The 12,025-nt window shown below is 48.7% G+C and overlaps 1 protein-coding gene across 2 annotated transcripts; it reads left to right on the forward strand.

Annotated features, from left to right (window-relative positions):
- The first annotated feature begins 29 nt into the window (after positions 1–29).
- On the forward strand, positions 30–10,314 carry VPS11 (VPS11 core subunit of CORVET and HOPS complexes). 2 transcript variants are annotated; one of them, XM_019975136.2, is made up of 16 exons: positions 30–253; positions 1,230–1,378; positions 1,464–1,611; positions 1,925–2,088; positions 2,694–2,941; positions 3,676–3,877; positions 4,258–4,409; positions 5,277–5,463; positions 6,126–6,272; positions 6,583–6,771; positions 6,874–7,035; positions 7,462–7,601; positions 7,694–7,896; positions 8,024–8,195; positions 9,447–9,669; positions 9,796–10,314. In XM_019975136.2, exons 1-16 carry the CDS (start codon positions 67–69, stop codon positions 9,958–9,960), a joined length of 2,838 nt encoding a protein of 945 aa, XP_019830695.2. In that variant the 5' UTR covers positions 30–66; the 3' UTR covers positions 9,961–10,314. The 2 variants fall into 2 exon arrangements, with proteins under 2 accessions (XP_019830695.2, XP_019830696.2); XM_019975137.2 differs by having other exon boundaries at positions 1,476–1,611.
- The last annotated feature ends 1,711 nt before the right edge of the window (positions 10,315–12,025 follow it).

Here is a 12,025-nt window from a genome sequence, read left to right on the forward strand (position 1 = left end):
GGGTCATGTGATACGCCGGCTCCTGTCATGTGACCTCTTCCCCGGAGGAGGGGACCTTCGGCCAAGATGGCGACCTATCTGCAGTGGCGGCGCTTCGTTTTCTTCGACAAGGAGCTGGTGAAGGAGCCACAGGGCAATGATGGGGCTGCTCCCGGGGCCGCGCCTGCCTCTGGACCCGCTGCTTCCAAGTTCCTTTGCCTCCCTCCTGGCATCACAGTCTGCGACTCAGGCCGAGGGAGCCTAGTCTTTGGAGATATCCTTCTTCTGGAGCTGTTCCTTCCCTCCTCGAATCCCTGAAGAGATCCAGCTGAGATGAAATCTGTCCGTCAGAAGGGTTCGTGTTACGGGCCAGTTTCCTTTAGATGGGCGCTCGGTGTTCCTTCTGTGGTCTGAGGGAAGAAAGGAGGAAATCCGTTCTCTTTAACTTGTTGCCAAATGAGCGAATATCCTGGGCAAGTCGTTTAACCTCTCTGGACTTCAATTTCCTTATCTGCAAAAGGGGCGTAAAATAACAGTTGGGCAAGGTTTTTGTTTTTAAGGTCGATCAAAAGAACAGATGCAAGTTGATTTTAAAAGATGAATATGTAAGGTGTCATTATCTCCCCAGCCCATATTGTGGGTGCTGCCCCTGAACTCTGGCCTTTCTACTGTTTTTAAAATGGGGAGTTTCCAGAGATGATATATGGAAAAACCCTTGAAAAATTTAAACACTTGTATAGATTTTGTTTTTTATTGTGCATGTGTGCTTAGTCATGCCCAGTTCTTTGCAACTCCATGAGCTGTAGCCAGTGCAGGCTTCTCTGTCCATGGAATTTCCCAGGCAAGAATACTGGAGCGGGTTGCCATTTCCTTCTCCAGGGCACCTTCCTGACCCAGGGTTTAAACCCCTATCTCTTGTGTCTCCTGCATTGGCAGGTGGGTTGTTTACTAGCTGAGCCACTGGGGTGCTGTGCTGTGCTTAGTCATGTCCGACTCTTTGGGACCCCATTTACTGTAGCCCGCCAGGCTCCTCTGTCCATGGGGATTCTCCAGGCAAGTATGCTGGAGTGGGTTGCCATGCCCTCCTCCAGGGGATCTTCCCAACCCAGAGATCGAACCCAGGTCTCCCGAATTGCAGGTGGATTCTTCACCATCTGAGCCACCAGGGAAGCCCTGGGGGTAGTTATTTGCATTCTGGCCTAAATGTAAGAATCTCCCCTTGGAAAGGAGGCTCCTTGACTGCTCTGCACATATGGAAGGCCAGATCTGGTTCTTGCCCCGCTCCCTACAGCTTACGGGTTTCCAGGCCTACAAACTACGGGTGACACACCTGTACCAGCTGAAGCAGCACAATATTCTGGCCTCTGTTGGTGAGGACGAAGAGGGCATCAACCCCCTGGTGAGTCCTAGAAAAGAAACAGGAAAGACCCACAGGCCTGGGAATGAGTATTTGCTGGAGAGTGACTATCATTCACACATCTGAGATCTGTCCCCAGGTAAAGATCTGGAACCTGGAGAAGAGAGATGGTGGTAATCCACTCTGCACTCGAATCTTCCCTGCCATCCCGGGGACAGAACCGACTGTTGTATCTTGTTTGACTGTCCATGAAAATCTCAACTTTATGGCCATTGGTAAGAAGAAAGAAGGCAAAGCTAACACCCGATGATTCTTTATAGATTTTCTTCAGAGTTGCTTCTACAGCTCATTTTCAGGAGACCGTTTTGTACTGAAGTGAGGCCTTTTGAGATTTTAAAGTTTGGGATGGGATAGCATTTAGTTTTGCTCTTTGAAAATGAGTCCGTGAGTCCTAATCCTCATGGTAACCACTGGAGAAGTTGGGTATGAGGAGAAAGATGGTCACTTCTAAAAAGTGCCTCTGAAGGTCTTTTTCTGCTTCCGTGCCTTTTCAGCCTCAATAAAATACTGTTCCCTGCTCTCCTGCAGGTTTCACAGATGGCAGTGTTACACTGAACAAAGGGGACATCACTCGGGACCGACATAGCAAGACCCAGATTTTGCACAAGGGCAGCTATCCTGTTACTGGACTGGCCTTTCGCCAAGCGGGAAAGACCACTCACTTGTTTGTTGTGACAACTGAGAATGTTCAGGTATGACCAGCGCCTCCTGGTATGACTGTTGGGGCAAGTAGGAAAGGCTCTTTTATTGCTCAGGGGGCTAGGGTAAGGAACTGACAAAAGAGGTTCTTATATTTTTAATCATACAGCCTTGAGTCATTTGCCTAACTTAATATTTTATTTCTTTACTTAGGAGACTGGGAAGAGTTAGAGCTAGGAAGAGAACTCTTGGGCTTGTAGCAGAAGACATAAGTTTTTCTTCTAATAGGCTTGTTAAGTGACACTGGACAAGTTACTTCTTTGGTTCTTGTGCTTCTAAGATAACAGTTTACTCACACCAATAGTTTTGTTTTCTTTTCAGCCAGAGTTTTCTGATAAAGCAGTAAAATTCTCTTACTTGCCGAATATCTGTAGTAAGTAGTGATAGTGTATACAGAGGAAGAAAATGTGGGTTCTGCTTATATATTTAGTAGATGGCTGATGGTAATGGCCCATTTAATGGAGAAGGCAAGCATCCAGGTAAAGTCTTAAGGTGCTAAGAATTAAGAGAGCCAGTATGGAGGTGGGGATACCTTTGGGAACATTTAGATGCCACCTCCTCAGAGGGAGCCGGTTAACCCCTGTCTTACTTCTCACAGTCCTACATAGTTTCTGGAAAGGACTATCCTCGTGTGGAATTGGACACCCATGGCTGTGGCCTGCGCTGCTCAGCCCTCAGCGACCCTTCTCAGGACCTGCAGTTCATAGTGGCAGGGGATGAATGTGTCTATCTGTACCAGCCTGATGAACGTGGGCCCTGCTTTGCCTTTGAAGGCCATAAACTCATCGCTCACTGGTTTAGAGGCTATCTTGTCATTGTCTCCCGTGACCGGAAGGTTTCTCCCAAGTAAGGATTCTATGGAGAAGCAAAAGGGAGTGGGCTGGGCTTGTTCCTTAGAATTAACCTGATTTCAAATTCCTAATGCCTACATCCTGTCAACTTCCTACTTTGTACTTTTTGTAGACGTGTTTACACCTAGACTCGGTTATAACATTTTTTTTTTCGGCTGAAAAGTGTGCTTTTGCTGCAGACATTTGCTGAGCAGTCCTTTTGCACTAGAATGCTCCAGGGAATTTGGGACCTGGCATTGGGTTTTTTAATTACTTGGGCGAATTGAATTGGGTAGAGGAATAAGGGATTGAGTAGTGGAGAGATTGGAAAGTGCTGGGAGATGCAACACGGGGTGTTTTTTTTTTTTTTCTGAGTCATCAGAAAGTGGGACAGAATCTTCAGCGTGATGCAGGTGATCCTTGTCAGATATTAGTTTTCATTCAGTACTAAGCCTAGTGGACTACATATACCAGGCACTAATTATTTGTTAAATCTTAGGTGTTGGAATGTACTTCAGTTTTCAGTCTGTTGCCTGTATTAATTATAGGATCCTTAAAGGTGACTCCAGGTCTACACATACTCTTCCCACAACTGCCAGCACCATGCTGCGTATCGCAGGATGAGCTGCTAGCAGTGACTTGTTCTGGGAGGAATAGGTAGCACCAGAGTTGTCAGGGGAAAGGAAATAGAGGGGAGCTGAGACTGAGGTGGTACAGATAAATATCTGGTGCTTTTTCTTTCCCACACAGGTCAGAGTTTACCAGCCGGGACTCCCAGAGCTCTGACAAACAGATTCTCAACATCTATGACCTGTGCAACAAGTTCATAGCCTATAGCGCTGTCTTTGAGGATGTAGTGGATGTGCTTGCTGAGTGGGGCTCCCTGTACGTGCTGACGCGGGATGGGCGGGTCCACGCACTGCAGGAGAAGGACACACAGACCAAACTGGAGGCAAGGCCACCAGGTTCCCAGAGCTGGCTATGGGCACCCAGACACGGCTCTAGGAACAGACTCCCCAAGTCGCCTTGGCCAGGGTGTTTCCTTCCCTTTGGGTCATAGCCTTACTTAGCCTCTTTAGGGTAAGATTCCATGGTCATTGGCCTGGGATGTGGCCTTAGAGGGAAGCAGTGGGTGGGGGTCCACTCTGCCTGACTGCAGAGAACTTAGTGAGGTGAGCTGATGTTAGTCTTGGGGGTGTCTGGGGGTCTCACCCTAAGATCTAGGCTGATTGGAACTTCATAACCGTCTGGCTTGTGTGTTGTGGATGCATTCTGGGAAGGTGTCTTCTCAGGCCTGCTTCTTCCAGTTTTCTAATCTCTATTCCTTTCCAGATGCTGTTTAAGAAGAACCTGTTTGAGATGGCAATTAACCTGGCCAAGAGCCAGCATCTGGACAGCGATGGGTTGGCCCAGATCTTCATGCAGTATGGGGACCATCTCTACAGCAAGGGCAACCATGATGGTGCTGTCCAGCAGTATATCCGGTCAGTCTGGAGGCGCTTTAGGATATACCTGTGGATGCGGGAACAGAGAGCCAGCTAGACTGAAACCTGCACTTGGAGACTGGGGTGGGCGGTGGACTCCATCATGAATTGTCCTTTTTCCTACATAAATTGCGATGCCTCAAATGAGGAGACAGTATACCTTATTGGAAAGGGAGTATTTAGGGTCAGATGCTACATGACCAGTGTGCAGTTGAGCTGATGATACGTGTAAGTGCTAGTCACTAATTGTGTTTGATTCTTTTCGACCCCATGGACTGGAGCCCACCAGGCTCCTCTGTCCGTGGAATTCTTCAGGCAAGAATACTGAAGTGGGTAGCCTTCTCCAGGAGGTCCTTGCGACCCAGAGACTGAAACCAGATCTCCTGCATTGCAGGTGGATTCTTTACTGTCTGAGCTATCAGGAAAGCTCTCAAGGAAGTTGAGCTGAAAAGTACCTGTTATTTTAAATGTTAGCTTGGCCTTTGTTAATACTCATTTTGATCAAATTCTTTAAAGGGGAAAGGGTATTCATCTCTTGTTTCCACAGTTTTTTTCCTTGGTACTAATTAGTTTTTTGACCTAGTGAAGAGTTCTAAGACCCTGTCTAGGTTCTTTGCCAACCTCTCTACAATTCCTGTTTTCAGTCAAGTCTAAAAACCAGTGTTCTGGAGCTTTGCTGCTCATGTGGTCCCCAGTCTAGTAGCATCGATACTACCTGGGATTTTGTGAGAATTGCAGGGTCTCATGCCTCACCCCAGACCTGCTGAAACAGAATTTGCATTTTGAGACCTGCAAGTGATTCCTACGCACGTGAAAGTTTGAGAAGTATGATGATCCTGATGCTGTTTGACACCTGTGTCTCCCTAGAACCATTGGAAAGTTGGAGCCATCGTACGTGATCCGCAAGTTCCTCGATGCCCAGCGCATCCATAACCTGACAGCCTACCTGCAGACCCTACATCGGCAGTCCTTGGCTAACGCCGACCACACCACCCTGCTGCTCAACTGCTACACCAAGCTCAAGGACAGCTCCAAGCTGGAGGAATTCATCAAGGTGCAGGGTGGTGCTGGCAGAGGGTTCCTTGAGGGGCTTCACCAGGACTGCAGGGAGAGGGAAGAGCTGCCTGTATTTAGGGACCAGAATCCTCTGGTCCTCTGGTCTGTAGGCAAGGAAGAGAAATAGTCTTTTCTGTGAGTTCTGTCCTGTCTCTCCTCTTTTTTTTTTTTTTTTTGCTGTACTGTACGGCTTGTGGGATCTTCATTCCCCCACCAGGGATTGAACCTGGGCCCCCAACAGTGAAGGCGTAGAGTCCTAACCACCAGACCTCCAGGGAATTCCCCCACTTTTGTTTCTTGATGCCAGAACTTCTCTTGGTATCTAAGCCCCAGGAAGCCCAGTGTCCCCAGAGGCATCCCTCTAACAGTAGAGGCAGAGGAACACTTACGGAGAGGCAGGATAACTATGTTTTAAAAGCATCATTTTGGGGACTTCCCTGGCAGTCCAGTGATTAAGACTTTGCTTCCACTGCAGGCGGCATGGGTTCGCTCCCTGGTGTGGGACAACTAAGTTTCCACATGCTACTTGGTGTGGCCAAAAAAAAAAAAAAAAAATCCACCTTACTATTACCTTAAGAATCTGGTCTTAGAATGAGATGCATATTTCCTTTCCAGCCACAACCTCTCTGTGAATGGTTTTGTCTTGTGTCTTCCTGACAGACAAAGAGTGAGAGTGAAGTCCACTTTGATGTGGAGACAGCCATCAAGGTCCTCCGGCAGGCTGGCTACTACTCTCACGCCCTCTATTTGGCTGAGAACCATGCTCATCATGAGTGGTACTTGAAGATCCAGCTAGAGGACATCAAGGTAGGTGAGCTTCCTGACTCAGGCAGGTCGTGTTCTTTTTCTGGTATATCCCTGGGATGGTGAAAGTGTCTCCTGGGACTTCCCTGGGGGTCCAGTGGTTAAAGAGTGTGCCTTCCAATGCAGTGAACATGGGTTCAGTCCTTGGTCAGGGAACTAAGATCCCACATGCTGTGGGGCCACTGAGCTCACATGCACCACAAGTGGAGAATCCACGCAGGGAGCCCCAAAAAGAAAATAGTAATAAAAATAAAGTGTGTTTTGATGGGTGAGGCAGGAGCATGCAATTCTGCTGCCCTTTCTGTCCCCACAGAATTATCAGGAAGCCCTCCGGTATATTGGCAAGCTGCCTTTTGAGCAGGCTGAGAGCAACATGAAACGCTATGGCAAGATCCTCATGCACCATATACCAGAGCAGACGACCCAGCTGCTGAAGGGACTCTGTACCGACTATCGGCCTAGCCTTGAAGGCCGAGGTGATAGGGAGGCTCCAGGCTGCAGGGTGAGGCCTCGGGGAGAATGGCTTTTGAACATATGGGGGTCATCTCAGGGGCATGGGTAGGCCCACTCACTTGGCCTCCTCTCTCATCCCTTGCCATCGTAGGCCAACTCGGAGGAGTTCATCCCCATCTTTGCCAACAACCCTCGAGAGCTGAAAGCGTTCCTAGAGCACATGAGTGAGGTGCAGCCTGACTCCCCGCAGGGCATCTATGACACGCTGCTTGAGCTGCGACTCCAGAACTGGGCCCACGAGGAGGATCCGCAGGTGAGGCCTGGCAGAGCCACCAGAGGTGTTGAGAAAAAGACAGCACTTCCATTTCTTCCCTGGTTGCCACTTGCTGCTCGCTTTAGATCAATAACACCTCACCCTGAGGGGCTAAATGGTTCCCCATGAAAAGGAAATTGAAGACTTTCTTGCAAGGAGTCAGACACCACTGAGTGACTTTCACTGCTGGTCTAAAACCAGAGTTTTAGGCAGGCTAAGACTCTTCACTCCCAATGTGGGGGGCCTGGGTTCAAACCCTAGTCAGGGAACTAGATCCCACATGCCTTCCCTGGCAACTAAGAGCCAGCACAGCCTAAATAAATACTGGAGAGAAAAAAGAGGAAATTGGAGTGAGGGGAAGAGTAGTTGACTTGCTGAGGGGTCACTTTTCCCCTAAAGTCCGGCAGCTCCACCCTCCTCTTCTAGGTCAAAGAGAAGCTTCACGCAGAGGCCATCTCCCTACTGAAGAGTGGCCGCTTCTGTGATGTCTTTGACAAGGCCCTGGTCCTCTGCCAGATGCACGACTTCCAGGATGGAGTCCTTTACCTCTATGAGCAGGGCAAACTGTAAGAGTCAGGGGGTCCTCAGGGGAGGGGGCAGAGCTGAGCCACTCGCCCGAGGGAGGGCCGGCTGCTGACGCACACCCCGCCTGGCGCAGGTTCCAGCAGATCATGCACTACCACATGCAGCACGAGCAGTACCGGCAGGTGGTGGCCGTGTGCGAGCGCCACGGGGAGCAGGAGACCTCCCTGTGGGAGCAGGCGCTCAGCTACTTTGCCCGCAAGGAGGAGGACTGCAAGGAGTACGTGGCGGCTGTGCTCAAGCACATCGAGAGCAAGAACCTCATGCCGCCCCTTCTAGGTACTCTGCGGGGTGGGCTGGGTGGCTAGGTGGGTGCAGGCTGCTGGCGGTCGGGCTCTGGGGCAGGGGTTCTTCAGCTCTGTCCAGAAAGCTGCATGCTTCATGGTTTTGCTTCCTCCCACCTCAGTGGTGCAGACCCTGGCCCATAACTCCACGGCCACCCTGTCTGTCATCCGGGACTACCTGGTCCAAAAACTGCAGAAACAGAGCCAGCAGATCGCCCAGGATGAGCTCCGAGTGCGGCGCTACCGAGAGGAGACCACCCGCATCCGCCAGGAGATCCAGGAGCTGAAGGCAAGGTACTTGGCATCCAGGAGTGTAGAGGTATCCAGGGATAAGCTTGTTCTTCACAGGGTGTCATTTTTTACACACAAAGGTTATATGGAGTGAGTTTCAACATTTCATTCTTGAAGATCTGTTTTAATGGGGGAATTCCAAAGAATGATTTATTACATAGAAGATGATTTATTGGGTTTTGTTATCTTGTAGCAGGTACTTTTCTCTCTAGATATGCCTGTATTTTACCTTTCCTAAACACACGTCTAAGTTGTGGTGGGAAGCCCTTGGAAGTAAAAAACGTTGACAAAAAAGTGGATAGTTTACAAGTATTTATAGTAGATATTAACCCTTAACTTTGCCATTAGCTTTATAAAATATTTGTTATTGTTCTTTAGTCACTAAGTCCTGTCCAGTTTCTTCATTCCATCAATATTTACTGAGTCCGTTTTGTCTTAAGCCCCATTCTTAACACATAGAAAAATCCCTGCCTTCACAGAGCTTATGTTGTGGAGGTAGAGACAGACAGTAAACGTGTTAAATAAGCAAACTATTGTAGTGTGTTCCATGGTGCTAAGTTCTAAGGAGAAAATTGAGGAAGAGGAATAGGGTGAGGGGTTTAGGTGTGTTGTAATTGATAAAGTGGCCAGGAAAGGTCTCATTGAAAGGGAAAGGGTCACATGCGATTAAGACCTGAAAGACAATTTAGTGGCAGTAGGGGAAATTGAAAGAGAGATAGCAGTCCCCTCATGGATTGGATGGACATGCTGGGAGCATGCTGAGACTCCCTGAAGGCCCAGCATGGGGTCCTCCTGTGACCTCCTTTAGGTGGTAGGAAGAACAGGGCCTCATAGTTCCTATTCATCATTCATTCATGGCTGCTCTGGGTCTTTGTTGCTGCACACAGACTTTCTCTAGTTGTGGTGAGCAGGGGCTATTCCAGTTGCAGTGCTTGAGCCTCTCATTGTGGTGGCATCTCTTGTTGATGAGAATGGACTTTAGGGTGTGTGGGCTTCTGTAGTTGGCGGCTTGTGGGCTCTAGAGCATGGGCTCAGTAATTGGAGGGCACAGGGTAAGTTGCCCCAGACTATGGATTGAACCCGTATCCCCTGCATTAGCAAGCAGATTCTTAACCACTGGACCTTCAAGGGAGTCCTTGTCGTTCCTTAATGGAGACGTCTCTCTTCTTGTTTCGTCGAGCTGTCTCCTCTTTCCACATGGCTCCTGGCCCTGCCCTCATTCTTTGCCACTCTTCTGGTCTCCCTTGCCTGTAGTCCAAAGATTTTCCAGAAGACCAAGTGCAGCATCTGTAACAGTGCCTTGGAGCTGCCCTCAGTCCACTTTCTCTGCGGCCACTCCTTCCACCAACACTGCTTTGAGAGTTACTCGGAAAGTGACGCTGACTGCCCCACCTGCCTCCCTGAAAACCGCAAGGTCATGGATATGATCCGGGCCCAGGAACAGAAGCGAGATCTCCACGATCAGTTTCAGCATCAGGTGGGGAGGGAGGCGTGGCCACATGACTGCCCCACCCACTGGGAGGCGGGGAGTGCTGGAGGGCTACTGTTTTTTTTTTTTTCCTCCGCCTCTGAGTTCTGACTCCGACCTTTTCTCTTTCCTCAGCTCAAGTGCTCCAACGACAGCTTCTCTGTGATTGCTGACTACTTTGGCCGAGGTGTTTTCAACAAATTGACTCTGCTGACCGACCCGCCCACAGCCCGACTGACTGCGAGCCTGGAGGCCGGGCTGCAGCGGGACTTGCTCATGCACGCCAGGAGGGGCACTTAAGCGGCTAGTGGGAAGGGGTGTGATGGTAGAGGCCCAGCAGCAGGGACACAGGGGTACAGAGACAGAGCTGTTGCATAGGAGTCGGGGAGACCTGCCCAGGACCCCCCTCTCATCTGATGCCATTGCCCTCAGGACTTAAGGGGACTTTCTTTTCCTGCCTCCTCCTTTGGCTGGCCAATCCGCCATTCCTCCTGTTGCTTTTCTGAGCAGTGTAGATCATTCCAGACCAGTGGGGGAGGGTACCTCAGTAACCTCAGAGTCTGGACAATAGCTGCTTTATTCTCTATCCAAGAGCACCAGGCTGTGCTTGGGTCCTGGCTCCCAGAGTCTATAAATAAAAGCATATAATGATTTCATGGTTGAAAGATTTATTGTGGAGACTTCCTGGTGATTCTTAACTGCAAAATGTACTTCTTTCCCTCTGCTCTCCTAGAGCGTCCTTTCCCTTCCTATAGAGTTCCTTAAAGATGATGTTAAGGAGACTTCATGCCAGTAACGAGTCGGGCCTCTGGCATTTAGCACAGTTCAGTTTACTGAAGAACGTCTGCAAAGGCTAAGGCCTGAGACCCAAGAGCAGCCTGGACTAAGGCTGCTCTGTAGTGTGGCTGGTCTCTGTGGTTCTTATGTGGACTAGGTATTCAGGCAGGAGGCAGATTCTGGTGAGGGGCCTTGGACTGAAGCTTCATAATGGGTGGGTTGGTGTCTTGCTGTATTCAGTACCAGATGATAAGCAGGATAAAAAGGGCCTTTATGAAACATTTTTTTCTCTCTCAAAAGTTGTCAGCTGAAGTTTGTATTGTTACAGGTGTCTGTATGTCATTTGGGTTACACTGCCCATTGGAAAATTGCTCCTATGGGTCCGTTTGATTAAAAGAAGTAACTTGGACATTGTGGTTTAGACAGTATTTAGAAAAGGTGGAGTGCACTACATTGGTAGCAGCTGAGAATACAGACTTTGGATCAGCTGTCCAGAGCTTGAATCCTAGTTTCACTTAGGGCAATTCTGAACCTTCTCTGAACCTCAGGTCTTCGTCAATGTGTAAGGAATTACAACATCTTTCTGGTATGGCTGTTATGAAGCTTTAAGGAGCCAATCAATGGGTGTGTTATTGGTCCCCAGCAGGTTGGTAACTCCTCAATGGATCCTTTGCTTGAAGTTGCAAATGCCAGTAGAAATCAAGTTTGGTATAGCAGAGCAGAAACTTTATTCACTGATGAAGGAATGGAGAAGAGAGAGCACGTGCTCTAAAGACACCTCCCTGCAAGGAGGGGAGTAAGGGAATTCAAAAGATAGGAGGCAGACAGGTCAGGCTAGGAAAGGGGCAGAGATTTTGGGGGGCAGCCTGGGCATGAGTCTTCCATGCTTCTTTGCACACAGCAGGAATTGTGCCTAGTAGTGTATAGATAGCCCCCCTTGGGCAGGGATCTTGGCAAGGTGCTGAAGAAAAGGTAGCTTTGGACACCACCAGGTTTCATCTGTTTTGGGGCTGGTTTGGGGCTCTTGATCACCCCATATCAGCTGCAAAACATCTCTGTCAAATACTAGGTGCTTTTGAAACACACACAGGTAAGTCAAGTTTACAGACACTTTTAGCCCTCGGGCTGGTATGGATGACAGGTGTCCAGATTTGTGGAAGTGGTTAATACACGGTTAGCGCTGTTAATGGTAAAGCGTTACTAACTAGCCCTTTCTTGGCTAACACTAATAATGTATTGGCACTCCCTTTTCACAGTTATTTGTCTTTAGGCATGACCTTTGATCTCTGAGCCAGTTTTGACTCATTTTAAAAATAGAAATGCCCTGGCTCACTGCAACTAGATAAAAGCCCACATAGCAATGAAGACCCAGCCCTGCCAAAAATAAAACATTTTTAAATAAAAATGTTGCCTACTTCAGGTTTGTAGCAGAAGCACTGCATAAGCTGCACTAATTGCTTGTGGCACAACTAAGGAGATAAAGCTGTAGAATTCTGGATGATTAACTTTCAAGAGCAGGCCCTTTTCATTTGTAGGTTTTGAATCCAGCCTGGGGGCATGGTAAATTGCTCAAGTAGCCTTACTTCCA

Source organism: Bos indicus, chromosome 15, assembly GCF_029378745.1.
Source record: "Bos indicus isolate NIAB-ARS_2022 breed Sahiwal x Tharparkar chromosome 15, NIAB-ARS_B.indTharparkar_mat_pri_1.0, whole genome shotgun sequence".
Lineage (NCBI taxonomy): Eukaryota > Metazoa > Chordata > Mammalia > Artiodactyla > Bovidae > Bos > Bos indicus.

Coding starts and splice junctions, on each gene's coding strand:
- VPS11 (XM_019975136.2), top strand. CDS start 67: ATGGCGACCTATCTGCAGTGGCGGCGCTTCGTTTTCTTCGACAAGGAG. Junction 1,612..1,924: donor TCTCAACTTTATGGCCATTG/GTAAGAAGAAAG, acceptor GCTCTCCTGCAG/GTTTCACAGATGGCAGTGTT. Junction 7,036..7,461: donor CCCACGAGGAGGATCCGCAG/GTGAGGCCTGGC, acceptor CTCCTCTTCTAG/GTCAAAGAGAAGCTTCACGC.